A 16,899-nucleotide genomic window follows, 5' to 3' on the forward strand; every position below is an offset into this window, starting at 1 on the left:
ATAGTGCAAAATCATAATGAATAAAATACTGATCCCAAAGAAGTACTGTATTTAGAATAATTTGGTTAGTATGGTATGTTTGAGGTTGGTTACTGTGACATGGATGAAATTAGCCCCATGTTTTGGGCTAATGTTTGTTCTGTTTCAGAATGCTGTAAAATTCTGTGGACTTTAATGTGCAAAAAAACAGGTTCTTACACAGGTTTTGCTCTTTGATGGATGTGTTGTTTTGTATCAGAGGAAACTCAGTCTTTGCTGTCATTGTCACTGAAAAGAAGAAGGAAGTTTAAGATTAAATGTTGCTTTAATGGCCCTGATCATCCTTGTGGCCTCTTCTGGGCTTGCTCCGACAGCTCCATGTCCTTCTTATGTTGAGACACTAGAACCGCCTGGTATCAGAGGAACAAAAGGTAAAATGCAGCTCTTTTGTGTGGACTTGTTTCAGCAGTGATCTCGTTGTGGTTTTTCCTGCTTTGCTCATGATTTGCCTTCCACATTTCAGAGAAAGGGAAGCAGGGGTTTTACAGACCTGGCATTGATCACTACATAGTTTTGTGTCCTTCTGTTACTATTGCCCATAGCAACCATGCAAACCTTGATGGAAGGCTAATAACCAATGAGACCACTGGTACGTGATAGTAGAAATCAAGTCTCTTATTTCTTGCGTTAAAGATGGCTAAGCTCTCTTCCCTGTATTAAAACCATGCCCAGTTATTGTTAGGATTGGCAATAACTACCAGGTCGTTATACACCAAGCAAGGATTTTTCATAGTGTTGAAATCAATTCATGGCAGTATTTTGGCTGTTGCAATATGGTTGAGCAGGCCTCACTGAAAGCTCTTTTGGATCTAATGTGTTTCAGGACATGGAGATCGTAGCCAACTTCATCTCAGGGGGATAGAGTCCGAGTCCGGTGGATACCTTTGTTTTTAGGGGTATTACACTAGTTCATCTTGCTAGAGGTGTTTCCTTCTGCATTGGCACTTGGTGTTTGTCCTGCAGCCCTGCTGCTGGGCTGGCTGCAGTAATTCATCCCTTGGCAGGGTCACTCCAATTAGCTTCCCCTCATGGAAAGCATTCAAGAGCAGGAGGGAGGAGTATCCAGTTCCTGGCACGACAGAGAGAGAGACCGAAGTGTTTAAACTTAGTTATTATACATGGATAAATTCTTCATGTTTGGAAATTCAGGGTCCTTTGCTACTAAATTAGGGGTGGTGAGTTCTGGTACTTTTTGTCTGAGCTGATTTGACAGTCATTACTTCTCCCTGTTGTGTGTTTGTGTAACGTTTCAGTGATAGTTGAAAACCTTGATTATCAAAAAGCAAAGCTGCTGGAGTACAATTGCACTGTGGCTTCTATCAACACTCTTAGTGTTCAGAATAGTCATGGCCCTTCTCATAGCGTGTTTAAAGAGAAGTGTGGCTTCCTTCTGAGATTGGCCTTGCGATAAAAGCTTCCTGCCTTTCTTGGAAAGAGAAAGCAAGTGAGCATGTGTGCTTTGCCATGGGCCCTGTGCTGCTGGGCAGAGGAGGCTCATCTCAGCCCCTGGCAGGGCTGTGCTCATATCAGGTTTGAAGAGAGATGCTTGGGAAGAAGAAATCCTGCTCATTCAGTTGATCTGAAATGGCTCCTCTTGCAAACTGAGCATTATATGCAGCCTGTGAGTGGAGATGTCTATTAGTTACTCATGGGCAAAATACGAACAGCTTTCTCAAGAGCAGGGAGAGGGTGAGCAGAGCCTCTGCCAGCTCTCCCAATGTTCTAAACCCTGAAACTTTCAGCTCTCCTACAAAAAGAAGTGGATTCCTAAAAATAATTCAGGCTACTCCACTGTGTTGGTGGTTAATTCCCATTCCCCTTATAGCTTGTGACTTCCTGAAATGTCTTGCTGATTATTTAAAGTGGTTTGAATCAATTACAATCAGCATTTGATGTGTTTGTTATGGAGAACAAATGTGATAAATGAAATCACAATTCATTCTTGCTAATCTATACATACCCCTCATCGAACAAGCTTTAGCTGTTGTCCAACATCAGTGAAACTTTTCCAGACAGAGGAGGGAGGTATTATTCAAGGCAATAATAGCATTAACCTTTGTGTTCTGTTTCTAATTAGTTGAGAAAGATTGCATGACATACACATGTTTAAACAGTAAGGTTGGGAAGTGAGTTGAGGGTCTCATTCAGAGTAGGCTTAGTCTATAATACTTCTAGTTTACAGCGTGGGGAGGATAAATTACTAGCTTGGAAGTGTGTTTTAGATGAGGTTTGCATTAGTTTAACTCATAGCTCCGTGGGTAAATTACAATGCATGGAAACAAACCAATTGAGACAAAGGAATTCTTGTTCCATTTGCAAATACCGAGAGCTGCCACTTTGAATTGCTACCAGTGGGAAATGTAAAAGATGAGGTAATCCCCTAGAGAAAAAGGACCATGGTTGTGAAACACGTTAAACATGAATCTCGTAAAGCTTGTAGGGAATGCACTGGATTGAACCCGCTCACAGTTCATGCTAGCAAGAAAGTCTGGTAACGAAGGCAGATAAAGCAATTGTAAATGGCTATATTTAAATGAGTCTGAAATTCCAGAACACATGCTTGGATGGTATGAAATGAAGCTAACTATGCAGCTCATTAATTTAGTTATTACAGTGAAACTTGAAAATGTCTTCATTACAAGACCCAAGGCTGCTGCAATAGATTGTCACTGAGTGTTTAAATCTCTGCCATTTTCCAGGGGTTAGAGTGGAGAATAGGGATCAGGGTCTGTGGATTTTGCTCTCAGTTGCCCTAATAACTCACTAGGGAGCTGTGGGTGGACTCCTTCCAACAAATCTGTGATGTGACTACCGGTTGTCCAGAGAAGCTGTGGCTGCCGCATCCCTGGCAGTGTTCAAGGCCAGGTTGGACACAGGGGCTTGGAGCACCCTGCTCTAGTGGAAGGTGTCCCTGCCCATGGCAGGGGGCTGGAAATGGATGAGTTCCAACTCATAGCAAGCTGCAATATGATTCTATATAGTTTTGGAGGTCAGGACAGCGGTGGGCTCAGGGCAGTGTTCCCTGGCATCCCAACACTTGGTGGCTGCACCAAGCCTGGCAGACCTGTTGTTTCTGCTTCTAGTTCCAGACAGCAGAAACATCCCCCATGGATCAGTTCCAAATGGAATGGAGGGAGGTGGGAAGTCTTCTCACTGCATGGATGGTGCTCAGTGGATGGATGGATGCGTATGCTCCTTCTCACCATTTTGGTGCTGGAAATTCAAAGAGCTATCTGCCTCTGAGACCTGGGAGAGCACCGTCTATGTGCAAGCATGCTTGTATGTTCTGGGCTGGCCAGAGTGGTCTTTCGCTCTTATCCTTGATTCAGTCTGGCAGCATTACTAATCAAAACCATTTTTGACAGTGCTGATGTGCTTCCTGCAGCCTGGCTGGCAGCTGTTCTCCATCATGCTGCAGGGCAAGTGGAAGGGAGGAAGGTTTGAGCTGGATTCAGTGCATCGTTTCTCAGATGCTCAGTGCTGGCAAGGCGAGGCAGCCTTGCGTGGACCTCCTCTGTGTGGTGTTTCTGTCAGGGCAGAGATTAAATGGTCTATTTCTCCAGTTTCCATGCTGGCTGCTGGCCTGGTATTTCAGTTCATCAGCATTATACTGATGGAATTGTACTTTTTTTTTTTCCCCCTGGCTTCCTGATATTGAGTTAATTGCAGCATTGACTTTTTCAGTCTTTTGTACAGAGAAAAGTAGAGAAAGGTGAAAGTCAGTTATGGGCTGGGATCAGTAATCCTAGTGTAAATACCAAGAGCCTTCTGGGAGCGGGGTGGGAGGAAGGAAAGGGAGAAGAACTGGCAGAGAAGTCAGGAGAGTAGAAAAGAATGAAATATTATAGAATGAAATAGAATAGAATAGAATAGGACCTCAAGATCATCCAGTTCCAACCCCCCTGCCATGGGCAGGGACACCTCACACTAAACCAGGTCACCCAAGGCTCTGTCCAACCTGGCCTTGGACACTGCCAGGGGTGGAGCATTTACCACTTCTTTGGACACCCTGTTTCAGTGCCTTATACTTGAACTTTTGGGGTTAGACATTAGGATAAAAGATGGTTTTCAGACACTTGTACATTTTCCTGTTGATGTTTCTGGATCTCACCAGATGTGTTTGACAGCATCGTGCTTGTTTTCATGAGCCGTGTGCTAGTGAGCTGATGTAACACTAGTTCACTTGCAGTATGTAATCAAGTTGAAAAATGCTACTGACCATTTTGGATAGACTTGTCAAGAACCTTCTTTTTTAATGTAATTTGGTTTTTGTGAAGAAATACATATTTTACAGGCCAGAGCTGTCAGCCAGCTCTGGTAGCCAAGATCAGCAAACTTAATAGGAGTGAAGAAAAGCCTTTTGTGCTATTCCATACATTTCTATTCTGATATCAATTTGCACCGTTTTAATTCTAATGAAATCTGGAAGTTGCTGCGAGTGACTTCCAGAGGTCTGTGCCTTTCAGCCCACAGCTTTAAATAGGTTTTTAATTGTGATTCTAAATGCATGGTTAGAAGTCGATGCCAAAATCTGTCAGGTGATTAAAAGCCTGTGATTCCGAATCAGTTAATTTGCATTAGCAGTCCCTTCCTCTGCTTGTGTTTGCAGGTTCGACTCTGGTAAAACACTATTTTGATGAAGTATTATAAGACCAGTTTATTTTTTGTGAATACCTTGGAAATTCAAAACATCTGGAAGCTGGAGTACTGTTTTTTCTACAAGCTCCATCAATAATGCACAGCTATTTTTCACTTTAGTTCTGGTTCTCTCTTTCCTCTTCTTCTTTTTCCTCCTCTCCTTTTTCCTCTTCTCTTTTTTCCTCCTTTTTCCTGCTCTTCTTTTTCCTCCTCTTCCTTTTCTCTTTTAACCCTAGCAAGGAATTTGAACAGGAAAAATGGCTTTCTCGGACGGCTAATAATTGGTCATCTCTGGAGATGACATTAGAGCTTCATGATGTTCCAGAGTGGTGAGATAGAGGAGGCTGCTGTTTCACCTCACATATAATGTAACACAGTGCACATTCCTTACAATGAAGCACAGAGTTAGGATTCAGTGACTATCAGCTTGGCAACACATATATTTCACACTGAGATCACTAAAACCATCTGTTGATAATTTGCTTTCCTGTGGACCTCTGCCTCCCATCTCTGAATAGATGTATCCAAAGCCATCCCCTCAGCCTGTAATGTGTCTTATTTAAGGCTTATTCACAGTGAACTGAATGCAAATAAATCTTAAATCTTTGCACCTTCTTAAAAATCTGTTTAGACTGAAACTTTTAATGCTAACAGAGGCAGAAGCAGTGCTAAGTGATCTGAATTCCTACCTGGTGGTTTCTTAGGGAACACTATGATTATTAAATGGGCATTTTTGCCTTTTTAATCAGTTATCCTGATGTGATAAATGAGTTGTATTTCATAGTCACAGTTACACATCCTAACATAAACCACAAGATTATCTTAATGTTTTCAGCCTTTAAAAATGACATTATTTATGCTATTATTTAAATCAGAGAGCAATAAATATAATTCTATATAAAAGCCTGACATTCAGTGAACAAGTGTCTAATATAAACTAGATGTGTTGGGGGAGGGGGGCATCATTCCATCCCAACACACCCAGTCAGTTGCCAGCACCTATAATGAATGCTTGGAGCAATGTAGAGGTATTCCAGCTGCTCCATCCAATGAGCCAGCTTCATTTGGAGCTTGGCTCAGATGCCTCTATACAAATGTCCATAGCATGGGGAACAAACAAGAGGAATTAGAGATGTGTGCATGTCTATGAGGGTATGATATAATTGGCATCACAGAAACGTGATGGGATGGCTTTTGGGTACATTTGTATTTTAGGTATTTCCACCTCAGTGCTTATTCCTCCATATCCAACCTGTACAGCTGGAATGCCAGCCGGACGTTTCACGTGTCAGGACACAACTGGAAACTACGGAGGGAATATGGCCTGCATGGCCTTCACTTGGCTGGCACAAAGCCTTTTCACCACTTACGGGGAATTTGGCTGTACTTCTTTGGGTATCACAGAGAATTTACAGGTCATCTGTAAATTGCATTGTTTTGTGGACTTATCACTTAAAGTATTGTGTGAAATATGTGATGGTGAAAATGTGCCTGAAGGAACCCTTGGGCAACCTGTTCCAGAGTCTCTGAGTAGGACCTGATGACCTGGTGATCTCTGCCAAATGATTCTCTGTGTGCCTGCATTTGTGGGACAAGAAAGGGAAAAGATGGGAATTGAATATAGTGCAGGGTAGCATCCAAGTGCCACCATTGAATTCAGATTTTAAGACTGCCCAGATTTTGCTAGTCTGATAGCTCTTGTAGTTATCTGAAGGTGTCAAAGACATTTCTGAACAGTGTCATCCTCTTATGCCATGTAAGACCGTGCCTTATTTAAATCTCAACACGTTTTCTTTGTACAAAGGATACAAGGATTAGTTTTGTACTAATGCCTCCTTCACCACAAACATCACACCAACAGTAAGCTTTGGGCTGATTACTATTTGAGAGATAAACTTCTTTAAGCAAAAATCCTCTTGAATTTTGCATACCTAAAACTCCAATAGGGCTTTCCTCCAGCCTTGTAATTGTCAGTGAGTGAATGGCTGTAGGTGGCCTCATCCCCCCATGCTGTTTGAGTGGGAAGCTGTGATTGCAGCTTGATTGATCTTAGTGATGCTCAGCACATCAAGAGTGGCCTGTAGGAGGGTATCTGTGGTGCTAGGTCCTCTGAGATTCCTTGTTTCTGAATGGATTTGACATCTGGCATTAATGGTGTGAGTACAAGTGTATTAAGAGAGATCTTCTACTAGTAGATGTGAAAAGAAAGACGCACACCCCAATGCTTTTCAAAAGAAACAAAAGCAGCTCAGCCGTACTGACAGAATGCTCAATTCAGTTGAATCATCCTTAAAAATGTTAGTGAAAGAAACCAATTTTGGGTAACACAAAAGGTTGTGTGAGGTTCACTTCATCTCTCAAAGAAGAAGGGTTTGAGAAGAAGAATCACACTTGGTCAGTGCCCTGCATCATCCTGGGGTTGTAAATGAAGTAATACATTTTGCAGTGCAGTGCTTTGAAGCTCACACATTCATTTACAGATAGGGGGAGGTATAAGGTAATTGAAGCTCTTTTATCAGATTCTCTTCTCCAGGCAATTATTTAGATAAGAGTAAACCCCACTTAATCTGTGCCTGGGAAACCTGAAGAATTCATCTCAAGAGATGTCTTTGAAATGGTACTTGTTGAGATAGAGCTTAAGGTAGTGTAGCATGAACCCAACAAGTCCTGCAGTCATGCAGGCATTGAGATGCTTAGTTTCTAAATCACTATTTAGATCAACTACTACAACTGCTTTTATTGGAAACCTTATAAGCATTCTTCTTAACAGCCTGTGAGTTAGTTTTGAACTAGATTCTGAAATGTTAGAATAAGGTTTTTAATTAGAACCAGAGAAAGCATGTTTTGTGACACTTGAAACTGGAACTTGCTATGGAAACAAGCCTCTAAAACAAACCTGCTCTTGTGTACACTGATGTGCTGATCCATGGTTTTATGTAACTAGTGGATTTTTTTCATGCCTTTTTGCAGCCAGCTTGTAGAAAGAAATGTGATACAGAACCTACACTTCTTTTTCTATTATAGCCTGCATCAAGAGGCAGGTAAACTGTGTTTAAGTGCTAGTTGTCCCACTTGGTTAAAGAAAGGATGGGACAACAAGCACAGAAAAGTACACAACCTAACTAAAGGTTAACCTAAATCACTATCCCCCCAAAGCTGTGTTCTGGGTCATTTGCTTATGACGTTGTGTTTGGTAATGCCACTAAGATCTAAAAGGGGCTTAGGTGCTTTTAGGAGCAGAGTCACATCAATACTCTTGTTTTTGATACTTGTTTGTTAATTTAACTGTATAATATTAAACAGCAATTTAAAATATGACTTAGTTTCATGAGTTGTAAAATTCCATATAGCTGTTTTCCCCCTTGCTATCCCACTTTTCCCTGGCAGCCTATGGAAGACCATTAAATGGGACTGATCATCACTCACCTGAGTGAAGAGCCTTGTGTAATGCCACGGTGTTGCAGGAAGGACCAAAATCCTCCATAGGCCTCTCGCCCTGCAATAAACCTTCACCCAACCTCTGCAGACACTTCTAAACAACTTGCTGAAGTGATTCAAGCGTAAAATGAATGCTGAGTGCAGCTGATACTTTAAAACAAACCTTCCTGATCTGGGTTGTCCTTTAAATAATGAATCTCTGTGTGTGTTTGTTGCTGCAGGCCACAGAAACCTTGTTCCGAATGGCAGTAGCACGAGGGACGATCACACCATTAAGACATGGAGAAGTAAGGCTAAATCTATCTGTATATCTTATATCTTTTCTTTTTGCACATGTGGTATAATGTTTTATTAATATAATGCTTTGTAAATTCCTGGGAGATGAATTGTCTTCAGGTAAGTGAAGAAGGCAGGACCATAGATAACTTGCATACCTATGTTGTAGGGGTTTTGTAAAGGAAAACAAGGATTTAAATCCTGCCCAGTGGGAGATGGAGTATCCTCCAAAATATGCTTTGTTTTTCTCTTTGCCTGCATCACAATTTTAGCTTTATAATAGAAGTGACTCACAAGAATGTCCTTCTAGTTAGGTGATTTTTCACCGCATTTTCTCTATTAGAAATTTACATGAATATAGAGAAATTTACATGAATATAGAGAAATGTACATTAAGAAATTAATCCTTTGTTTCTTTCAAGAAATAGCAATGTAGGTAGTGTGTGAAGTATTAATACATCAATTATTCTGAAGAGTATAAATATATTTAAATACTGTGTTGCTCACACATGCTTCTGTTGATGGTGAATATTTGTTTCCTTCTTTGTGTGGTTTTGTATCAGGTAAACATTGTTCTAAGCTTTGCTGATTAAATGCCTCCAGTATTAGGGGGTGTAATTAATGCTTCGGTTGAATTTCAGTTAATAAAATCATGTTCTAGTCAGTCATGACACTGGAAATGAAAACTGATCTGGGCATTGCTGCAACTGAGAGTGTGTAGGGTTTTAAATGTAGAAACCTCAGTGGTCTTTCTTGATAACCTGATTTTGATCAAATTCTTGGGTGCCTGTGGGAGGATTCATGTAGTAGGCACAACGTTCAGCCTGGAATCCACATCTAGACTTTCCTGGAATCCCAGCTGTGCTGTAAAACATTCCTTACACTGATGAAGTTGCTTTTATTTCTCTTTTTAAATGAAGTAATACATGTTTGCATCAATGTCTGAAGATGAGGGTCCAGAGGAGCAATGATCAGAGCGGCTGGAGCACCTCTCCTATGAGGAAAGAGATTGTGATTCTCTATGCCTGGGATTTCCTGTCATGCCATTGTCCATCGTTGCAGCTTTTCTAAATATATGGATGATTTATACTTTTCATATACTATTCTTTATTCCTTCCTAGAGCAGAGTGTAATGCAATTTCCAGAAGTGTTAGTGATGAGATATGTGCAACCCATCCAAATTGCTTAGGTTTTTTGCAGTGAAGGGTACTTAATTTTCCATGTTTTAATGACCAGGTTGTCCAAAGAGTTTGTGGCTCTCCATCCTTGTAGTTACCCAGTGAATGGTGTGAACTGTGGGATAATCAAATGATGTCTTTTCCTAAAGCGTAATGTATTGCACCCTACAATGCAAAGTACGGGGTGATTACAGGCCAATAAAGATCTCTGTTACGAAGGGTATTAGGGATTTCTGTGTCTAATTCATTTCATGTTGAGCCAGTTCAGCTCAGTGAAGAAGAAGTTTTAATTTCTTCTTCAGATACTCTCTCTGATCTTCTTATCAATTAAATTACCTCAAGGGCTGGAGAGAAGCAGCAAGGATGTGGTCATGGTTAGGGTAAAAGTGCATCTCGGTGATGATGGTGGATGTTACGCTGGTGTACTGTGTCCCGTGACATTATTTCCAAGGTATTCTTTGGGCTTCAGTGGAAATGCAGTTAATGCTGAACCAGATAATTTACTGATAAAGCATGGAAGAGTCACCCAGAGTTGGCTTTTTGTGTAAGAGGGCAGTGGGAGCAGTGAAAAGACCTTTTTTCTCTCTTCCAGATTTATCATGTATCTCATGCAGAGGAGAAAAACATTTTCACTCAGGGAAGATATTTCCATTAAATTCCATTGTGGAATTATAATTTATTTCCTCTAAAAATAAGGAATGCCATTAATCAAATGAATCTGATTTTTCCAGAAGAAACATGTTATTATCAAGAGTCATATAAAATACTTTTATAGCTCTTCCAAGAAATTTGCTACATGCTTGCACAGTGCGTAAATAGAAAGGGAGCCAGAAGGAGAGTTGAATCTGAACTAAAGTTGACTCTATTCTGTTTGAGAAGTGTGAACTTGGCAGTGAAAATCAAAGCACAGCAACTTGTTTATTGGAAATTGCAAACTAGGGAGGCAGCTGTCCAAATGGGCAAAAGTGCTGTTCAGCTTTCACAGTGGTGCTTAAACGTGTAACCCTGTTCAAGACAGAAGAGGGGGTAAAACTGCTCCATATAAAAAGGCAAAACTCATTCTTGTTTCTTTTACAGGCATAAATTAAAACCTGACAATTTCCTGTCTGCACTGCTGAGCACATTAATGTGCAAACATTTCTGCTATACAGGCAGAACAGGGTGCGAGGACTATCCGTTATAATCCAGTTGTCATCACCAGGTGGATTTGTAATTTATAATATTGGATGTCGATGGGAAATCCCTTTTCTCTTCCTTCCAACATTTCCTTATTCACTGGGACTCACCAAGCCTTTATGCATATAGAATTTTTAGTTTTTCCTTTATTTATCATAAATAAATTGGCAAATGAGGATGTGCTGGTTTTCTGACTTTTGAATATGGTTCATAAAATGACTGTAGGGAGTTTAGAAGATCGTGCTGCCAAAGGTAGGCATCAAAATTGGGTAAATAGTGCTAAATACTACTGAACTCTGGGATATAGATCATAGAGGTCTGTGAGGAATCCTCCTACCAGTTCCCTTGCTACTGGTAGGGTTGAAGTTGTGTACCATTCGTGGGAGGGCATAAAGCCTAGAGTCATAATTCATTTTCAGGATTCACTGTTGTTTTTTCGTGGTCATTAGTTATTCCTGTCAGTTGCTTTGTTTTGGGGGTGGAGCATGAGGCCAAGCCTTGTAGAGATTATTATGATCTGATTCGGGGCCTGTAAGGGTGCTGGAGAGGGACTATTCATTAGGGACTGTAGTGATAGGACAAGGGGTAATGGGTTGAAACTTAAATAGCAGAGGTTTAGACTGGATATAAGAAATAAATTCTTTACTGTGAGGGTGCTGAGGCACTGGAATGGGTTGCCCAGGGAAGTTGTGAATGCTCCATCCCTGGCAGTGTTCAAGGCCAGGTTGGACAGAGCCTTGGGTGCCATGGTTTAGCGTGAGGTGTCCTTGCCCATGGCAGGGGGTTGGAAGTGGATGATCTGAAGGTCCTTTCCAACCCTGACTGTTCTGTGAGTCTATGATCTGGTAGTTGCTGGATATGCTTCTGAGCAACGTGATCTAGCTGAAGATGTCCCCGCTCATTGCAGAGGGTTGGACTAGGTGACTTTTGAATGTCCCTTTCAACCTAAACTGTTCTATGATGCTATGAACAGATGGGATCACACCAGATCTATGGCTTTAATTGTGTTCAGAAGTCTTGGGGTGTGAAATCTTATCTTGTGTTGACTTTCAGAAAGAATTTCAACCTAGAAAATGAGGAGACCACGTTAAAGAACACTGCTGCTAGCTCAGTGTTCCTGCCCTCTTTCTTCTTCCTCATCCACCGTGTCATGGCAGAGTGCTCTGTCAAGTCAGCTCTGGAATTAAGCCATGTAGAGAAGAACTGTTTTTATGAATAGCAATAACTGCAATCACTTTCTTCAGGAGAAGGGGCTTTCTAATTTTACTTGCTGTTAGAGCAATTCGAAAGAGACCTTAGGACACTTCAGCCATTGTATTTAGTTACGTACTATAAAGATGACATGGAACAGAGTATTCATTTAAATGGTGATCTCTTTTTCCACATATTGGGGGTTGTTCTTGAAGTTACCAAATGTTACGCTTGATTTCTAAATGGTGGTGTTTGTCACAGTGATGTTTCTGTTTGCATTTTTGTCCCGTTTCATTTATAATACTTGAAATGCAGGAAGGTTTCATCAATGGTAACATTTGAGATTCAGTAGAAGTGTCATGAATCACTTTGAGATTAAGTTTCATTTAACCCAAATGGCTGTGGGTACAGTGCTTCATGTGATGTCAGCTCGGGGGCATTCCAGGTCTCATCACTTACAGGCAGATCAGAAGTGAAATGGCAGTGGGATAGCAGACATCCAATCCGCTTGCCCTCATGCCTTCCCATCACAAAGATGTCTTTATTATGCAGGGTTCAAAAGTTGTGCTCTCACAGACTACCCATCATCTCTGCTTTCCATGGTTTTTGCTTGAATACTTTGTTACTGTCATGTTACCCAGTGAGGAAAGATGGTTTCTCAGGTTCTTGCAGCAATAGAGACTATGTAGTTGTGGTCCTGAATGCTCTCCACTCTTTAAACCTTCAGCCAAGGACACATTTCAAAGGCAGTGCTGTTGGTTAGATGGGGTCTTGTTTGTTCTCCCTGAAAGGGTGATGCTTCCTAGCAAACAGTGCTTAACATTACAAAAGAAATCTGGTTTGGTACAATGCAACTAACATTTTTGTAAGGCCAGGTCATAACATTCTTAGGCTCTTTCTGCCTTCAAAGTAGGATTGTCAGTTTCTTGGATCTTATCCTGAGGTTTTTTTCCCTCCTGGTTAAGGCTTGCTAATACACAGAAAAATGTGTATTTTTTTTAATTCAGTATGTTGCAAAACAGCATCAATTTAATTGAACCAAACCATGTTTTCTGAATATGTGTGGTAAGATACAAAGTGCCAGCAGGTTTTAGTATTGCCTGCAAGAAATCTGGAGAGGGACTTTCTAGAAAGGAATGTGGTGTTGGGAAAAGGGGAATGGCTTTAAGCTGTAAGAGGGTGGGTTTAGATTAGATCTTAGGCAGAAGCTCTTCCCTGTGAGGATGCTGAGGCACCAGCACAGGTTTCCTGGAGAAGCTGTGGCTGCCCCATCCCTGGCAGTGTTCAGGGCTGGGGAAATAGTATTGAGCCTATCATTTAGAACCTTTTGTAAAGGAGCAGTAAATGGAGAGAACCATAAGAACAGAACTGTTTTACAGTCTCTCTCCTTTAGGTCTGTGTTTGGGGAGTATGTGTCAGAAGTATTTAAAAGTGGTATCAGTATCTGGGAAATCCTTCTGGCAGGTCACACTGGGGAACATCTCAAAGATAATTTAGTTACTGAAGGCTGGCATCCCTTATCTATGTTGTCTGAAAGTGAGTTAAAGTAATTGCTCTGATTAAATTCAATGATAGCTAAGGCTTGATTGGAGGGTGTGAGGGAGAGAATGCCATCGAACCGTGCAGAGGAAGACCATTAGATTACCTTTGCGGTGTTCCAGTGTATAGTGGTCAAGTGATAGTTTTGCCATGTAATCAGTTATATGAAGGTGTCATTTGTGTAGCTTGCCCTAGATTATGCATTTTGTGTGGTTTTTAGGTTTTTCATTCACTTTGAATCATGGAGAGATGTCGTGGTTTAAGCAGATTTGTCTCAAAACCATAGTTGAGTATGAAGAACTTTTCTGCTCTTCTGACATAGGCTGAGAAAGTTGGGGCTGTTCAGCCTGGAGAAGAGAAGGCTGCATGGATACCTCCTAGCAGCCTTCCAGTTTCTGAAGGGGGGCTGTAAGGATGCTGGTGAGGGACTATTTGCTAGGGACTGTAGTGATAGGACAAGGAGTAACAGGTTAAAACTTAAACATGGGAAGTTTAGATTGGATCTAAGGAAGAAATTCTTTACTGTTAGGGCTGTGAGGCACTGGAATGGGTTGCCCAGGGAGGTTGTGAATGCTCCATCCCTGGCAGTGTTCAAGGCCAGGTTGGATGAAGCCTTGGGTGATATGGTTTAGTGTGAGGTGTCCTTGCCCGTGGCAGGGGTTTGGAACTGGATGATCTTAAGGTCCTTTCCAACCCTGACTGTTCTATGATTCTATGACATGGAATTTGCCTGAGGATATTCTGTTCCTTAATAAATTAGCATGAGCCTTGAAAAAATTGACCTGTTCCAAGTAATTTTAAAGAGAAGTGGTTGGAATGGGAAAAATGAATACACTTCATGTAGGAATTATGTCTGCTGTAAATTTAAGGTGTAAATACATGAAAATAGAGTAGTGGTTACATATTCCAGCAGATAGAGTTACCTCTGAGGAAATGAAATACACAGCTTTGGAAATTAGAGAGCTTATGATTTCTCTTCTGTTTTGAAAGTTATCTTGGCAATCCATGCTTTGTATTTTTTTTAAATGTATGGGAAATACAGTTTGTTTTTCAGAGTGAAACAATGGGGTTCAGTACTTCAGCAGTTGACAGACCATGTTATGCATTTTTATTACGAAGTAATTGTTTCTAAATCAGGCTGATGTATTTATCTTCCAATAATCATAACTACCCCTTTGTGAAGTGAAGAGCATTGAAGCACATTGAGTTAGGCTCAGAAGTGTTTGCCAGGTATCTTCCACCAAAAAGTTTTAGGCAAGGAGTGAATTCAGGAGGAAATTACCTATTTTGAAGACTTCTTTTTCTTTCTTAATACCTTGCCTTTATATTCTGTATTTCATACTCTTTTTCATGAGCAATACAGTGAGCACATGGCAAATGCAAACAATATAGAATTATGGCAAACAAACTACATATAAGGAGATGTATTTACTTCCCAATCTAGTTTTTTTGTTTAACATGACTTCTGGGTGCCGAGAAATATGGTACTGGGAAGAATATGAGGTTGTTTTCTTAATATACTGTTCTTAATGTCTTTCTCATTAAAGAATGTACTTGGTGATTGTAATTTCAAAGATAGACATTTCTGTAACCTGACAGCAATTTTTTAATAACTATTCAAATTATGGTCTTATGTGTCATGGTCTTGGAATGAAGCTGTTATCTTGCTTTATACTTAAAACCTGTCCCCAAAGACAGGCTCTGGCAACTGCATTGTTCTGCCAGAGCAGAGGTAATCTGGAGGGAGAAGTTTATACGTAAGGAAAGTCAGAGTAGGTATTTGTTGCAGCCTGTTGGTACCTGAGTAATGCTTCTAACTCACTTTGGTGGTGGTGATGCGAATGTTATGGTAACACATTCATCTAGTTGAAGAATAGGTAACTCTAAAAAGCTATTTAAACTGATAAAGAGAATAATTTACTCCCATTGCTGTATGTGTTTAAGAATGCTAAACACATGCTAAAGATGCACTTAAAGCATACACTCAACTGATCTTCAGTTTCCCTGGAAGTTGTTTGACTGAAGCTGTTGGAATAGTCATCTTGCCAACATATGAAAGCATTGTCATTTTCTGTAACACTTTGCAATAACAGTATGTGCATGTCAGCTAACTTGCTGCTTATGCTGTTAGTATGGTCACTTTGAAGAAGGGATGTCGTAAGATTACTGCAAATGTTAGTTACAGTCAATGATTTCCAGTGAATGAAATCTAATGTTCCTTTAGGCAAACAATGTTCTCATTGATTCTGCAGTCCCAAATCAAGTTATTTTATGCTACTTACCCATGTTAGACTTCTTAAAATACATTGATCACACAGAAACAAAAAAGTCATCTTTAATACATTTTAATTGCCCTGTATTTTATATAGAAATCAAAATGCAATTTGAAATGCTTTTTTTTGGTGTGTTTTCTGAAAAGAGGAGAAATATGCTACAGTCAGTGAGAAAGCTCTCTCTGTTTTTTTGTTCCATGTTCAACCTCTGGTGAAAATCATACAAGTACTACTTTCTGTTTCCTTATTAATGACTAAGTTTAGCTTGTACCTGGTGAACTGATAAAAAGGGAGAATGGTGAAAAGTAAGAAAGGGAGAGATGTGAACAGAATGAATGCAGTAACTGGTAATAACAAATATTTCTCTTCTGATGCTGTGTACCATAAGGTCCTCTGAGACCAGCGGTTGAGGTATGGGCCAGATGAACAGTGAGGTAGGTTGAAAACTGGCTGGGCCCAGAAGGTGAAGATAGGTGGCACACAGTGTAGTTGGAACCCAGTAACTGGCATTGTACCTCAGAGGTCAGTATTGGGTCCGATCCTGTTCAGGTCTGGGTGATGGGGCAGAGTGTACCCTCTGTAAGTTTGCTGGTGACACCACATGGGAGGAGTGGTTGATGCACCAGCTGGTCATGCTGTCATCCAGAAGGACCTTGAGAGGCTGGAGAAATGGGCTTATGGGAATGTCATGAGGCTCAACAAAGAGAAGTACAAAGTCCTGTACCTGGGGAGGAACAGCCCCAGGCACCAGTATACACTGGGGGTCACCTGTAGAGAAGGACCCACATGTCCTGGTGGACACCAAGTTGAACATGAGCCAGCAATGGGTCATTGCTGCAGATGTGGCTAATGGTATCCTGGGCTACATTAGACAAGGCATTGCTGGTAGGTTGAGGGAGGTGATCCTTCCCCTTTATTCAGCACTGGTGAAGCCACATCTGGAGTCCTGTGTCCAGTTCTGGGCTCCTCAGTGCAAGAGACACATGGACATCCTGGAGGGAGCCCAACAAAGGGCCACAAAGACAGTGAAGGCAGTGGAGCATCTCTTCTATGAAGAGGGGCTGAGAGAGCTGGGACACTTCAGCCTGGAGAAGAGAAGGTTCAGGAATATCTTTTCTATATATATAAATACCTTTAAGGAAGGATACAAA

The 16,899-nt window shown here is 40.9% G+C and overlaps 1 protein-coding gene across 1 annotated transcript in view; it reads left to right on the plus strand.

The window, feature by feature from the left end:
- TMEM135 (transmembrane protein 135) overlaps positions 1 to 16,899 on the plus strand; it is a 164,399-nt gene that overhangs the window by 63,843 nt on the left and 83,657 nt on the right. The window contains 1 exon segment of the mRNA XM_005149693.3: positions 8,337 to 8,402. Within this exon segment, the coding sequence (XP_005149750.2) occupies positions 8,337 to 8,402 (66 nt within the window).

Source organism: Melopsittacus undulatus, chromosome 2 (genome assembly GCF_012275295.1).
Source record: "Melopsittacus undulatus isolate bMelUnd1 chromosome 2, bMelUnd1.mat.Z, whole genome shotgun sequence".
Lineage (NCBI taxonomy): Eukaryota > Metazoa > Chordata > Aves > Psittaciformes > Psittaculidae > Melopsittacus > Melopsittacus undulatus.